This window comes from Vicugna pacos, chromosome 21, assembly GCF_048564905.1.
Source record: "Vicugna pacos chromosome 21, VicPac4, whole genome shotgun sequence".
Lineage (NCBI taxonomy): Eukaryota > Metazoa > Chordata > Mammalia > Artiodactyla > Camelidae > Vicugna > Vicugna pacos.
In genome coordinates this window covers 25,599,270-25,614,593 of record NC_133007.1, presented here as the reverse complement: position 1 = coordinate 25,614,593, position 15,324 = coordinate 25,599,270, and the positions used below count along the sequence as shown (strand labels likewise).

General features: G+C 56.8%; 2 protein-coding genes across 6 annotated transcripts; both read right to left on the bottom strand.

Annotated features, from left to right (window-relative positions):
* Positions 1 to 181: 181 nt before the first annotated feature.
* PYGO2 (pygopus family PHD finger 2) lies at positions 182 to 4,744 on the bottom strand. Its single transcript, XM_006214672.3, has 3 exons — positions 4,067 to 4,744; positions 3,597 to 3,646; positions 182 to 2,963 (listed from the first exon to the last, which is right to left on the bottom strand). Exons 1-3 carry the CDS (start codon positions 4,167 to 4,169, stop codon positions 1,896 to 1,898), a joined length of 1,221 nt encoding a protein of 406 aa, XP_006214734.2. The 5' UTR covers positions 4,170 to 4,744; the 3' UTR covers positions 182 to 1,895.
* Positions 4,745 to 4,908: 164 nt separating this feature from the next.
* On the bottom strand, positions 4,909 to 15,266 carry SHC1 (SHC adaptor protein 1). 5 transcript variants are annotated; one of them, XM_006214670.3, is made up of 13 exons: positions 15,031 to 15,266; positions 11,432 to 11,599; positions 10,801 to 10,871; positions 10,207 to 10,270; positions 9,927 to 10,046; positions 9,597 to 9,650; positions 9,360 to 9,411; positions 9,079 to 9,205; positions 8,091 to 8,289; positions 7,934 to 8,003; positions 7,720 to 7,854; positions 7,325 to 7,563; positions 4,909 to 6,545 (listed from the first exon to the last, which is right to left on the bottom strand). In XM_006214670.3, exons 2-13 carry the CDS (start codon positions 11,594 to 11,596, stop codon positions 6,417 to 6,419), a joined length of 1,425 nt encoding a protein of 474 aa, XP_006214732.1. In that variant the 5' UTR covers positions 11,597 to 11,599; positions 15,031 to 15,266; the 3' UTR covers positions 4,909 to 6,416. The 5 variants fall into 5 exon arrangements, with proteins under 5 accessions (XP_006214732.1, XP_006214733.1, XP_015103682.1 ...); XM_006214671.3 differs by having other exon boundaries at positions 7,720 to 7,851; positions 15,031 to 15,196; XM_015248196.3 differs by lacking the exon at positions 11,432 to 11,599 and having other exon boundaries at positions 15,031 to 15,198.
* Between the last annotated feature and the right edge of the window lie 58 nt (positions 15,267 to 15,324).

The following is a 15,324-nucleotide window of genomic DNA, read 5'->3' as shown; positions in this document are numbered from 1 at the left end:
AGGGGTGGGGCACAAAGGCCTCCCTGGGTTCCAGCAGCTTGTACCAGGTCCACTTAGGGGCCTGAATCTTTCTGCCATTCCCACTTCCAAGGACCCTGGGGGATACATATCCTCACCCCACAATATCCTGCCCAGCGCTGAGGCTCATTCCAAGGCATATCAACAGCAAGGAGTCCTGGTCTAGAATTTCCAAGTCATTTTATTAATCCAACAGTACAAAAGACTTTCCCCACCACCACACCTCTGCCACCCCCACTTTCTTCCAAAAAGCAGTGGAGTGAGGGAGGATTGAGCAGACACACCCCCTCCAGTAGCCGTCTTACAAAATGTGGAGATGGGGGGAGAGCACAAACAGCAAAAGGTAAGAGGGGCAAACAGAACCACAAACACAACACAAAGTTGAGCAGTGGGGGGTTGCCATCTCTGCTGTTCCAAGTTGGGGGACACTGGAGGAGAGAAGCCCAGAGGCTGCTCCCTTCTTTCTCACAGCCCCAAAGGGCAGGCAGATGAGTTCTGCAGTATACTTGGCTTCTCTTCACACGCTAGGGTCCCAGGAAAAGTGGGGGCAGGGGACCATCAGCTCCTCTCAGGGTCACACCCCAAGCCTGCCTTCCTCACCCCACTGAGGAATGTGTGCATGAACTCTAAGGAGAGCAGCTGTGAGGGGCTCCTGATCAGGCCCCAGCTCCATCTCTGGCAGGCAGTGCTTTAAAAAAAAAAAGTAAAATAAAAACAAAGCCCAGTACAGGACCCTGGCTGAGAGTAAAATGAGAGCTGCTAGATCACCGGCCCAAGATGTCAAGAATAGCAGGGAAAGAAGCAAACCTCATCCTGGCTCTGGACTGCATCTTAGTGCCCTGGCAGTGAGGGGCCCGCCACCTCCCCTACCCAGTCTGTAATAGGGATCCTTTTATCAGGAGGGAGAATGAGGTATAAGGGCTCTGTGCCTTTTCAAGCTTTCCTTCAATCAAGCCAGGGAGGCAGGGGAGTGAGGGCGCCAAAAGTTGGAAGACCGGCGCTGAGAATAATGTGCAACAGGTGAGCAAGGGGAGGGGGGAGGGTGGTACAACCACAGAGTCCAGGCTTCCAGGACAGTCCAAACGTCAAATATTCTGGTCAGACATGTACCCCAATTTTTGGCAAAAAATATGGTCATTAGGAGAAAAGCACAAGAGAGGCTGAGAAAGGACCAGTGACTTTGGTATGAGGGAGACATGTCCTGACAGCATCACTTACTTACTGTCTTGAAGCCTCAAATCACCAAGAAACTGCCATAGCCACGTACTCTCCTGCTCCTTCAAGCTATTTGGTTCTCTAAAGGGGGAGGAGTCAGGTAGGTCTTGGAGGAGGAAAGGGAGAGGGAAAAGGGGAAAATCTCCATTTATTCCCTAAAGCTGTCTCCCAGCACCCATGAAAGGGCTATTGCAGGGACGGGAAGAGATCCCAAATCCTCTGACCAGAAACCTTTAACACTGGACTCCAAAAACTAAGGCTGGAGCTGTGGGGCTAGACAGGAGTGTTAGGCACAGGTATTGGGGGTATCCATCATCTGCAGCGGGGACATCCCTGCCCTTCAGATCTTCCTCCAGCCTCTTTTCTCTTGCAGCCATACCCCCTAGGCCTCCAGAAGAGCCACCAAAAATGGCTCTGCTGGGCAGGGCTTTGGTTTTCTGGACCTCTGTAGATCTCACCGCAGTAACTTTCCAGAAAAAGTGAGTGATCCAGGCTCTTCTGCCTGCCCACCTCGGTCCCTTTTCTGCCCCCAGGAGCCATTGTGTTTCTGCCCCACAGGAATGGGAAGCCAGTGGAAACAAGGACCAAGAGCCAGACAGGAAAACAATCACCCTGGAAGAGCAGGGAGGGACATACGCACTTCCCTGGACACCTCGCCAGCATCACCCATCGTTAGCAGCCACCAGCTGCCCCATGCCCTCGCGGATGTAGACAGACTGGATCTCCTTGGTCTTGAGGCAGAGATCGCAGGCCCAGACGGCAGAGGCCTCAGTGGTCAGCAGCCCGTAGGCGCTCTCAGTCATGCCTGTGCACTCGCGGTGGAACCACTTCTGGCAGGAGGCCTCACACAGAATGGCATCTTGGTCGTCATTCACCTCACTCCGACAGGCACCACATGGATACACCAGGCCTGGGGGTGGCTGGGGCCCTGAGCCCCCACCTGCCTTGCCAGGGGGTGCCAGGCTATTGGCATCTGGGGTGCCCCCACTCCGCCCACTGCTGTTTGGGGGAAAATTGGGCTGATTCCCATTCACAGCAGCAGCTGGGGAGCCTGAGTGGGGCTCCTGGGGGAAAGCAGTGGGAGCAGGTGGATTTAAGGGCTTCCCCCCATCCTCACCACCAGGGCCAGGAAAGCCAGGGTCCGGACCAGGGAAGGGACTTGTGTTGGGGGGCAGGCTGGGGAGCCCTTGACTAGGTCTCTGGAGAGGAGAAGGACCAAAAGGCACCCCTGGCTGGGCAAAGCGCTGGGGGAGGGAAGGGGGGCCCAGCTCCCCCCTGGGAGGTTGTCCCATTGTGGGTGAGATCATGGGACCAAATCCCCCCACTGGGCCAGTCATCATCTGCCCACCAGGTGGGCTAAAGTTTTGACCCAGAGGCTGGCTGAAAGGTTGGCTAGGAAAGTTCATGTTGCCTGGCGGTGGGTACCCAGGGCCCTGGGGGGGCATGCTGAAAGCAGGGCCCATGGGGTTGGGAGGGAAAGGAGGGGGCTGTCGACGAAGAGGCTGGGGTCCCCCTCCACCCCCAGTGCTGTAGCCTGGGGGCACCTGGCCTGCCATGCTCCCCTGTACACGGAAGCCCCCAAAGGGGACAGGACTGCCAAGGAATGGAGGGGCCGCACCCCCCACTTTTGGGGCTCCAAAGTCATCCTCAAAAGGGTTGGATGCAACCAGGTGATCCACCATGGGAGTCGGGGGTGGCGCAAACTCCGTCAGATGTGAGTATGCAGGGCCCTAGTGGGGAACAGATGAGGGAGGGAAAAGAGTCATGGAGGGAGAGCACCAGAAACACCATACACATTTTGGAGGCTGGTCCTGGCCAGCTCAGATCTAAAATCAAGATGAACTTTAGAATGCAACAAAGAAACAGGATGGAGGGCAGAACCAGCACAGTGCAGTAACCGTGTTCTGAAAACAGGCATAAATACGTTGGAATCCCAGCTCTGGCACGGTGTAACCTCAAGACTCTGGAGCAGGTATTTAACTTTTTTAAGCCTCAGATTCCTCGTGTGAAAAATAGTGACAATGCCAACCTCCCAAAAATGTTACAGCACTTTAGCACAATCCTTGGCACTTAGAAAGGGCTCAGCAAGTACTAGGTGTTATCATCACAAGGGAACCAGGACAGGACAAACGGGGGAGAGGAAGATTCTAATCCTGGTGGTAAGATCTTTGGTCAAATCATCTCATCCCCACCCCTACCCTCATTTGTCATGAAGCTGAGAGAAAGGACCAGAAGCAGAGCAAGAGAGACACCTTTCTCTTTTCCCTGAAGCTGATGAAAGATACAAACGAATATGGAGTGGCAGAATACCAAGCAACCCGAAGGCCTACTAGGAATTACCCCCACCAACGACCACCATTCACCTGAGTATTTGACTTCCTTCGCTTCTTTTCTGGGCTCTTCATTTGCAGACCTGGAAGAACAGTAAAAGGCAGACACAAACAAGTTTCCCTGAGGTTTCCCCAACATCCTTTCTCCCAGCCATGATCCAAGGGACTCTTCTAACTTCAATACACTCTTGCTTAGTTACTTAACACATACAACAAAAGTGTAATATAAACTGAATAGATGCCACACTCTCAGCTGCTTCTTCCTTTAAATCAGACATTTCATCTCTTGATATCCTCAGACTCCCAAGTGGCTCCTGAATTCCAGGTGCCCCAAACCCTAGGGTCAGCCAACTCCTAGAGGGCTTCATCCACCCATCCTTTTCACCTGACCCTTCCTTCAGGCCCTTCAGCCTGAGGACGGCCACCTTCCCCGCCCGCCAGCCCTCCCTCCGAGGTCCCCGAGTCCTCGGCCTTGCCAGCGTCAGCCCCCTCAGTGCTCTCACCGGCCTTTCCCTGCTTCCTCCCGGTGCTGGGCGGCGCAGGGGGCGGTGCGGGGCCGCCACCTCCCTCCAGCTTGTCCGGTGGGGGCGGCGCCGAGGCGGCCATGGAGTGGGGGACCGCGGTCAGCGGCGACGGGGGACGGACACGCCCTCGGGTTGCACCATCGCGCGGAAGGCGAGGCGGGGGCGCCACAGGCCCCCGCGCGCTAGCAAGCCCGGGGTGCGGCGAGGCCGAGACGCCGAGCCGGGTCGCCAACTGAGCGCTCGCCCAGCTTCACCGCCCGCCAGCGGCCGCAGCCACAGGAACCGGAACTCCGCGTGGCCGCCACCACTGCGCGCGGGGAGGAGGGGGAGCGAGACCTGGGCCAGACCCTCCCCCGAGCGCTGGCGGGTAGGGCCGTACCACGGCGCGAGCCGGTAGGGGGGGTCCCACTCCGGGAAGCGCAGCGCGCGGGCTCACTAGGGAGGCAGCGGCTTTCGGCCCTGCGGCCCGGCCGTACCATCCCGCGCGGGGGGGGGGGGGGGCGCCGTAGAGGTGCGCGCGGACAGGAGCGCGCGCCTGCGAGGACCCGGAGCTGCTTGGGGTCCAGCGTCTGGCGGCCCACCCATCGCGATCACTACCCCTCTCCCGGTGCCGTGGCCCCGCAAGGCCCACCCGATCTCGCCCTCCCTGCCCCGGCGCACCTCCTCCGCGAACCCCCAGGTGCCCGCAGGCGGCTTCTGAGTCAAGCCAGGCCGAAGGGCCAGGTGGACCGGTCCGTGCCTTGAGGCGGCCACAGCCTCCCGCCTCCCCTTCCAGCCGTGGAGGCCCACAGCCAACAAAAAGCAGCGACAGGGACCTAGAGGCCGAGGTAGAAGAAATACGGACTTTAATGAAGATTCTTTCCCTTTGGTATAAGTGAGACCCGTGAAAACATCAAAACAAAACAAAAAAAGGCGAGGATTCAGTCCACTCTCCCTTATCCACAAGACCTAATGACAGAGCAGGGCCGGCTCCTCTGTCGTTGTGGCTGCCCCAGGTCTAGAGCAGGGCTGGGCAAGGGATCCCGTAACTGCAGGCTTTACGTTTCCCCGTGTGAAACTGACACTCAGACAAACTTCTGCCTCCCAGCCTCACAGCAAGAGGCCCGTTTCTCTAGTTTCAGCTCACACTCCACTTCTAAAGGTTCCGGTCCCGACTGCCTCACAGGCTGGGTGAAGAAAATTCCAATAGTTGTAAAAGGCCTTTGAAAAGTCAAAGAGGTGATATATAAATGTGTTCGATTATTATCATTTTGTGCTCAAGAAGCAGCCGTGGAAAACAAATTAGGAAAGACAATCTACAGCCCTAAAATAAATGCATATAAAATAAAAAATAAATGCACTTCCAAATCTACCGATGGTATTTGGGGATTGTCTACTGCTTTACAGTCTCAAAGCCCCTGTTCGCAACTCCACAAAATCCACCTGGGAGAGTTAACAGTTCAGTCATCCCCCCACCACCCCAGCAGGGAGAGGCAGGGCAGAGGCTATAGGAGGAAGGGCTATACTTTGGCTGTAGAATATAACATGCATGCAACATGGGAGGCGCGGGCTTACGAAATGTATATACAGACCCCTGGGGTGAGGGCCCCCCGCCCTCCCCCCCACCAGAGGCACTGAGAAAGGGAGGGGTCCATCTCCCTGCTGGCCAGGAGGGGGGCGCTGAGGCAATCTAAAGGTTGCGTATCCCCAGAGAGAGGGGACAGCTGCCACTCCTGCCTCTGTCTGCCCAACCTAAACTGGAGGGGTTGCTGAGCAAGGAGAGGACAGGGCCCCAGAAGCCAAGAAGGTGTCAGCACCTCCATGCCTGACGTCAAGGGCCCAAGAACACTTTGCATAAAATATCTTCAGACCTAGGAGATGGTCAAAGGCACAAAGTTTAAACGCTGGAAGGGAGGGTTGTTGAGAGGGGTCTAGGGTACCCTGAGCCCAGGGATAGACTAGAGGTGTGATTCATTCCCCCTTCCCTGGAAGGGTGATTGCTCCACTGGGCCTATCACCACAGGACATTTTCCATTACAAGGGGGCAAACTGCCCCAGCCTCCAGCACCCACCTTGGGGAAGGGGGTATCAAGTTGGCACAGGAAAGGCCCAGGGAAGGGGGCCACTCTGTACATTAATACTTTGGTGAGGTTTGGGGAGAAGCAGGACTCTACCCCAGGCTCCTGACTCAAACCCTCTCACTCAGTTGGATGGTGAACCCAGTGTCCACACTACCCCCAGCTCCTACACAAGGCCAAGCCCACAGAACACTCCCAAGTGAGGTCCTGAGAGTCAGGGAATAGGGTGGAAGGGGTCGCAGGCATCTTCTGGGAGAGAGCACTGGGACAGATCAGACTTTCCGCTCCACAGGCTGCTGTAGACACAGTTCGCTGCCCGCAGAGATGATGGGCAAGTGATTGTCCATGTGGTAGCTGATGAGGTGACTGACACTCTCAAAGCGGTGATCCTTTGTCCGAACCTAGGAAGTGGGAGGGGAGAGGGTCAATTCAGGTGAAGACTCAAATAAGACCTCAGGCCCCAAGTCTGAGGAAGCTGGAATATTCAAGATGGGTGAGGAAGGAGAAAAAGATGGCAGGAGTGGGAGGGCTGTCAGTTCTGATCACTGAGGCTTCCCTACAAAGAGAAGCTGGAGACAGCTGTGGGAATGGGCAGGTCAGAGAACTGGGAAAAGGTAGAGGGGACATCAGCCCAGAAATTGTGAAGCTGAGGGATAGCTACACCTCCTTGACCTGGAGGAAGGTAGCATGTCTCAGAAGAGGATACACAGTACAAAAAAAGATGTGCAAAGGAAGCTGAGATTATCATAGAAAAGAGACCAAAGTTAAGAGAAACAGAGGGGCAATGCAGACAGGCGACGGATGCTGGTCTAAGCCCTGAGTCTGGAGGCACTGGGGGGGGGGGCCCTGACTCCTCTTGTGACAGGAGGCTTGGGGTGCTTAGCCTCTAGCCATCTAACACTGACCACCACAACCGCTCAAGGATGGTTTCCACATTTGTCAAAAGAGGGGCTCCTTCTAGCTCTCATGGGCATAAGGTGTGGGGATTGGCCAGGCCTGAAGGGAACACAGGTTCAGGAATGTGAGAAGGGAAGGGACCCTAAGTCTCAGGCACCTAGAGAGCAGGGGAGGCCCAGACAGAGATGCCCAGCGGAAAGTCTAGGCAGCAGCGAGGGAAGGAACGGGGCTGCGCAGGAGGATACTGAACCTTCACCCCGACCCGCAACCCGGCCACACTCACCACACCCTCAGGGTCCACCAGCAGCAGGTGCTTGGGCTGCCCACTCTGCAAGCCGGTGAGCACGTACTGGCCAGGCGTGGTCGTGCTTTCCCGCACCAGGAAGTCCCCATTGAGCTGCAGCAGTGCCTCGGCCTCCCGCCGGCTCAGCTTCCCGTGGAACCAGGGCTCCCCTCGGAGCTGCTCAGCCATGGCCACCGACTGGGGAGGTGGAGGCACCCGAAGGGCATCTTCAAAGGGCTCTGAGGGTGGCAGAGAAAGGGCTAGGAGAGGCAGCTGGCACAGCAAATGCCCAGGACCCAGACCTTTGGGGACAGGAGGCTAGGAAGGACAGAACAGACAGGGGAAGAGGAACCAAGTAGAAGGCGGAGATGCAGAAAGGGGAGAGGAGCACTCACTCATGTCAAAGAGGTCTCGAGGAGCACTGCCATTGATGGCAGGATGGGGGGGCCCGGCCCCGCCCCCGGCTTGCCGAGCCTTGTCTAGGTTCTGGACGTTGACGTAGGAGGGATCATCAAAGAGTTCTCTGCCTGCTGAGGAAAGGGTGGCTCTACAGTGACCCCTACCCTGCTTCTTACACCCCGGCTCTGCCCCTCTAGGCTCCCTTCATACCTGGGCAGGGTGGTGGAGGCGGCATCTGTTTGCGGACTTCGGGGTCTCCCCCGACAGGCTGCCCCACAGGCTGAAGGGACAAAAATAGGGTGAGACCAAAGGCCCTAACCAGCTGCTTCCATCCTGGACCTAGCCCACCTCCATCCAAGCAACTCACCAGAGTAGCTCCCAGGTGGCTGGGAGTCTGGGCACTGGGTGGAGTGGGTCGAGCAGCCCCCGGCGGGGCTCCTTCTCGAAGCCTCATGTCCACCACCCCCCCAAGAGGGGGTTCCTTCCCCGGGAAGTCATTATAGTACTGATGGTCAGGTGGCTCTTCCTCCTCCTCATCCCACGCTGAGCCATCAAAGCCAGCCATCCTGAGAGAGACAGGAGGGAGTGAGGCATGTGGGTGGGAGGACAGAGGGAGAACAGAACAGCAGCCATGTCTTGGGCATTCCCTGAGGAAGGAGGCTGGGTGTTTTATATACATAATCATTTCATCGTGGCAACCTGGTAGGGCAGGTCTTATATCCTTCTCCAGTTTTATAGATGAGGAAAATAAGGGTTAGGGGTGAAAAGATTTACCCTAGGTCTCACAACTGAAAGGTGGTGGAGCAGAGATGTAATTTCAGATTTGACTTTAAAGTCATGCTGTCTCCTGAGAGAGAAGAAGCCCTAAGTACCAGCAGGGGGAAGTGGGTGCTCCAGAATATTTTAACCTCTTCTAAATACTCAATACCTACTGGGCTGGGCTGGGCTGGGCAAGGTAAGGATCGCGGGAAAGAGCCCTCCTCCCTCGCCCAAATTCTTCAACGGGCAAGAAAACAAAGAACTAAGTATGGAGAAATGGGCAAGAGAAAGGGAAAGACCAGAAACAAGATGGCTGGGAATACAAAAGCCCAGTGAGCCAGGGTAGGGCCACAGCGTGGAGGTCCTGGACTGGGCTCCGCCACGGGCACAGGAGAGGAACCGCTGGCCCTGCAGCTGGCAGGGCCTCGAAAGACCTTCCTGAGGCCGCAGGAAACGTAAGAATAGCAGGAAGCGGGAAGCACGGGTGCACAGGTTATTTCCTTCCCTGCACCGCTCTGAGCTCAAGTGTGGGAAGAGAAGACCTACTTTTCCAATTCCGGCCTGGGGCCCCAGAGCTGCACCCCTCCCCCGCTCACCTGTCATGGGGGGTGACCAGCTTGGGCGGGTTCCTGAGGTATTGTTTGAAGCGCAACTCAAAGGCCTGGCCAATGGTGCTGATAACGTCCTGAGCGAGCCCTTCTGGACATTCCAGGATGTGGCAGGCTGGGGGCACAGCAGAGGCTGTCAGGGAGCTCGGGGGTGGCGGGGCCAGAAGAAGGCATAGACAGGGACCCTCACCCTCCATCCTCCACAGCAAGAGCCCCCACTTAGCTCCTGGGTCAGCCAGCCCCACCCAGTGCTCCCCACCACGCCTCACCTCTCTGATTCACCGGGTCTTTGGCAACATAGGCAACATACTCAGCTGTGTCCTGAGGTGGACAGAGTCAGAAAAAGCCAGTTAGCTATATTTTATAGCCCCCACCTCACTCAACCCCAGTCTTCTTTAAACCTTGCCTCAATCCTAGCATGCCCGCGTCTCTAGCCAAGCCGGGGTCATCCCAATTCCCTGCTCCTGCCTCTTCTCCCACAGCCTGAGCTCCGTTCCCCAACTCACCGGGTCCCCGCCGGATGCAAACGAGATGGATTGCATGTGGTGGTTGGCGATGATCTGAGGGTTACAGGCAGGAGACAGAAAAGGGAGGGAATGACACGTGTCAGGCAGCTTCAGGGACCACATGGGCACCCCCCACCACTGGCCCAGGACCCTGGAGTCCCAGTCTCATCCTTTAGGCTTTTCAACCCATGTCCGCCTAATCTCCTCCTCCCCTACTGTTCTGCTCCGCCGGAGCCTTCTCTCCTAGTTTTTTGCCCTCATAATCAGGTCCTCGTTTAGCCCTCCCATCAGTATTTCTGGTAGCCCTCCTCTCCACCCAACCCCACCAACCTGTTTGCAGTCTGCGGCCATGAGGTTGAGGCTGCTGGTGGAGACGGTGAGAGTGATTGGCATTCCAGCAAATTTCAGGTTACTCCTTCCGAGGATGGAGCTGAGTGGGCGGCTACAGGGCTAGGGAAGGGCCCAAGGGTCTCAGCAGCTGGGGGTTCCCAACACCAGGAAACCCCCACATTCCTGCCTTTTGGCCTTCTCCCCACATGCCCCACACTAGCCTTCCCCGGGTTCCTCCACATCTCCCAGCTGCATCCCTAGCCCCATGGACCCCAGGTACCTTTCTCCTCCTTGTCGCCCCCTTAGCACCCGGCACAGCCTCACACACCAGACTGATGGCCTCCCTGGGGAAAGAGGGGTACTCAGACCCAGAGCCTGTATCCCACTAGGCTGGAGCTGCCACAGGGCTGGGGGAGGGGAAGGCCAGGCCAGACTCCAGGGGCACTCCAGGCTCTTTGTCGTGGTGGATTGAATTAAGGGCCTTTAATATTTGATGACACTGAGAAGCCGCTTCCTGGCTGATTGGGTTAGGGCCTCAATGGGTCTGGCCCCACCCCCTTCCAGCTACCAAATGTCCCATCCCCTTCCCAAAGGCAGAGGCAACCTTCTATCTACCCCCATTTTCCACTCAAGCTCCAGCTGCCGGCTGCCTCTGACACCTCCCCCACAACTCCCCAGGCTGGATAAGTAAAAAGGAGCCAGGCCAGAGTTGCTTCTTTTCATTCAGACTTAGACTCACTCCCCTAAGTTTCTCTCAACCCCCTTTACCGCCCAAAGATAAGCCAGGACTAGCACCACCACCAAATGACCCACTCCTCCTTCCCCTCACTAATCCCAGGGACCACCCCCCAACTCCACCCCACTCCCCACTAACCTGGTGACCTGAGTCCGGGTATTGAAGTCAAGGGCACGCATTGACTGCAGGACCTCCACACAGCCCATGTACTGAGGGGAGGGACGGGAAGAGAAGGGTCAGCCGCCTCCCCGCCACCTTTTCACAAAGGGCCCTAGGACTTTTCCCTACTTAGTCACTAAGGGCAGTAAAGATGAAGAAGTTCTGCCCACTGCCCCGGGCTACATCCCACAACATGCAGGACAACAGGGGATGTGGAGACAAGGGCAAGCTAGGAGGACCTCATACAGGTGGGAAGAGAATTTGGAGGGGAGCGACAGGCATTGGGTGGGATGAAGTGACATCTCTGGAAAGGGGGAGGAGACTGGAGGGGACAATCAAGAGCCACTGGTTCCAACACTTACTAAGGGCCTGTGCTGGGCTTTGTGCTAAGCATGGCAGGGTGGGGGTGGGGGAGTCACCAGAAGGAAAGGGGCCCCAGACAGAGCTGGAAGGGAAGGGGCTACAGAATCCGAAAAGGGGCAAGAGAGGTTGAAGAAAGAGAACACTGAAACCAAGGGAGTCGCTGGGGAAGGGAAGGAAAAAAAAAGAGACGAGTGAGCAGAGGAACTGGAGGGGTCTGGAGGGAGTGGGATAGAGGATGTTCACTCACCCGAACCAAGTAGGAAACCCCCGGTCCCATGACTTTGTCGTTGGGATGCAGCCAGCCCCGCGTGGGCTTATTGACAAAGCTCCCGTGGCGGGTCCACTCCTCGCCCCCCAGCTGGCCCCCTTCCACCCGAGTCCTGCGCCCGCCGCCTCCACTCAGCTTGTTCATGTCCTGGAGGAGGGGCAGGGGGCCTGAGTCCAGGATGGCTGCCCCAACGATCCCCTCCCCATCCTCGGCTGCCCTTCCTGGCTCCCCCTTCGGCCCTGGACGCCCCCCAGCCGGGTTGGCCAGCTTGAGGTTGCTCATCCGGGGGAAGAAGGAGCACAGAGTAGTGGGACTGTCGTCCCCAGGCAGAGGTGGCAGCATGGGCCCCAGGGATGAGGCAGACGGGGAAGGCAGCTCCTCCGGTGGGGTAGACCCTGAAGCCCCCTCCTCCAGCGATGACAGAGACTCATTCCGAAGTGGGTTGTACTTGGGCTTGGGGGGCAGGAGATCCATGGCTGGTGGGAGTGAGAGGGAGGCTGCTGCCCAGCCTGGCCCCCCTGCCAGTTAGGGCAAGGGGGCCAGGCAGGGGGCATCCCCAGGCCCTTAGCCTGATCGGACCTCTATGGCCCAGGGATCTCAAGGGTCCTGGGGAGGGAGAGGGACAAGTGGCTCTGGCTCCCCCAGCTCAGACCCAGACAGTATCAGGCCCCATCTCCGCCCAGCGTGGAGCCTCTTCTCTGGCTGAGAGGCGAACAGGCTGGACCTAGAGCTGCCTGGCTCCTCCCCAGGGGCGGGGAACTAAGGAGAGAGACCAATCCTGAGGACAGTGCTGACTCACAGGCTCTGAGGGGCTGAGCCCCCAACACTGCCCCAACCTAGAACTCTTATGGGGCAGAGTGATCCATTTCCCCCACACCCCCATACAAACAAGTAATCTGGGGAGCAGTAAAGTGGGAGTGGGAGGGAAGGATGGAGGAGTGAGAAGGAAAGGAGGGAGATAAGAGGTCTGGATCAATCCAAACCGGACATGGGCAGACCAAAGGGAGCAGGAAGCTGAGGGGGATGGGGAATGAGGGAGGAAACAGAGGCAGCTGGGGGTGGGAAAGGGAGGGGATCCCTGAGCTCAGCATTTCCCTTCCAGTCCTGGTTGAACACTCAAATTCCCTCATCCTCCAGCCCCAGCCACCCCCACGACTACCACACTGTGGGGTGGTGGCCCCAGGGAGCCTGGGCCATTAGCATCTTCTGCTACAACAGCTGTGGAAGGAGCTAAAGAAACGGAAGAGGAAGGATGAAGTCCCAGTGGATGCAGGGAGGGGCCAAAAGGAAGGGCAAAGCTGGTGAAATAAGAGGAATAAAGTCCAACCTGGGTGGTGCATCAGGGAGCCACCAGGCAGGAGCTGGAGCAGAGGAGGGGCCGGTGGAGGCTTGCTCTCTATGCATGGCACCTACCATGCCAAGGAGCCACGGCCCATGCCAAGCACTCTTCTGCCCCCTTTTCTACAGTGAAGCAAGCTGTCAAGGGTAGAAGGGGTGGGGGCGGCCAGAGTACTGATACTAAGGTCAGCTCCCTGGACCTGCCAGGTAAGCTCATACCCCTCTTCTTGCAGCAGTGACTGGGGAGGGTACAGGTGTCCACCACCGAGTACGATGGCCCTCACACCAGGGGCAGAGTCTGGTTGGAGGAGATGGGAGAGTGAAACAGTTCTCCAAGAGAGGCGGGGGCTACAGTCCATGAAGGAATAGAGGGGGTAGAAGACAAATCTGTGCTCAAGAAAAAGGGGTGCCAGGAGAAGATGGACTGAGGCTGGACACAGGGAACTGTCCCAAACCCAGTTCTTCCACTCACAGCTTCCTGCCACAGCTCTGTTCCAGGGGCTTATAGGGAAGTTAGAAAGTGACCAAAAAATTAGTAGTAAAAGACCCATATAACCCTCCAGGGCTCACCTATCCTTCAATTTACTCAGAGGATAAAAAGATGCAAATATCATGATTACAGTGATTAACAACACTAGCACTTAATCCGTGATAGATACTGTGCTTATCACCTCCCCTTAGTCCTCAATGGAGGAGAGCTTTGCCACTCCACTCCATCCACCACTCCTGGGAAGAAATTCTATCACTCCATGTCCTAAGGCCTAAGGCCCGGGAATATAGAAAATGAGATAAGTGTTCTGCCAAAGCCTCAAATCCTCAACACACACAAACACACACCAGGATGTCATCATCTCTAGAGGTGAGCATTCTGTGGGTGCCTGCAGGATCCAGAGGCAGGGAAAGACCAAGAGGTGTGGGCATTGTTCGACAAGAAAGAGGAAGTAGGGCTCTTTAAATTTGCATAGGAAAAGGAGATTGCTACTGGGAACCCGGGTGACTGGGGGGGTGGGGAAGAAGCTGCATGTGGCTTCTCAGCCCAGCAGGGAGGAGGGAAGAGCGGCAGAAAGTAGCAGGAAATGGCGAAAGCCTCAGGAATGTTTCCAGAAGGGAAGGTTGGGCAAGCGGGACCAGGAGGAATGCCCAGACTAGAACTCTGGTTAGGGGGAGGGGAACAGCCAGAGAAGAGGTGGGGCCCGAGGAGTCCCTTAAAAAAAATCAGATAGCAGAAAGGACACTGTTCCCTACGCCCCCTCCAAGCGACCGTTTTCTGGTAGTCGAAAACTTTCACTCCTGTCACACCTACATGTCACCCACCAACAAACCCATGGTCATACCCAGCTCCCGACGTACAGGTATGAGACAAACAGCTGTTTCTGGGGTGGAGTCGGTCCTGGGAAGGGAAACTCAGGGAGTGGGGCTGGGAATCTATGAGCAAGTCTCCCTCCCACTCTCGTGCCAAACCCCAAGTCCAGCCCCCTTCAAGTAGGTCCACCCTTGGAAGGGGGTAAGGGAGAGGAAAAGTGCTGCCTCTAATCTCTTACTCTTCAGAGTCAGAGATGTGAATTTTTGACTTCCCACCCAGTGGAGCATGAGAGCTCAGGAAAACTAAGCAAAAGCCACCAAAGGAAAAAAGAACAAGGATCTGTAAGCAGGTGGAGTTTCTGGGATAGAAGGCAAAGCTTCCGGGGCGATGACCGATGACCTGGGTCCTACAGGGATAAAGTTCCTGAGGGGGCGTGGTTCCCTAGGACGCGTGCATCAAACACTAGCTAGCCTTCTGGGCAATCCGACGTGGATTACGGAAGGGGTGGAGCTTCTAGAGGGGCGGAACCCCCTAGGAGGCGTAGCTTCGCGAATTCGAATAGTTCTTTGAGGGGCAGTAGGGCTTTGCCCTTTTGGGAGATAGGCTTTCTGATAGACGGGAGTTAGCAGAGAATAATCGCAACGAGGCGAAGTTTCGGGGAATTGGAGGGACTAACGTAGGGTTTCTAGTAGTTGGGCTTGGAAGCATGCCTAGGGGTGGGACTTCCAGGAAAGCTGGGGGACAGGGTGCGGTCGGGGACAATAAATAGAAAATAAGTCGGGGTTCGGGGAGCCCCTTGAAGTTGAGAGGTGGGACTTCCGGGGAGGGGGTCGCAGGGGGCGGGACTTATAAATGAAGACCGGAAGTAGGGTCCCGGGAGAGGGGTTCCGGGGTGGAGGAGTGGGTCACCTAGGGGAAAGAAGAAGTCCCAACTCACCAGGGCTTCATGGAGTCTCCGCACCGCACCGCGGGCCGATTTGGTTCCGGATCACACCACTGCCTCCTTAGGCCTCCGCTCCAACTTTCTCCCCGGGCCCTGCCTCCCTGGAGAAACTTTATTGCACTCACTTCCGGCCTCACTAACCCCTGACCCTCTACCTCATCGTCCCTCCTTCACCCGGCCCACTTTCCCGAATCAGCCAATGGCAGCGCTAGAACGCGCACAGGAGCAGTGATAGCCAATAAGAGGCCTATTTTTGACTTACGCTTGTTCTTGAGAAACGTAAGCCGG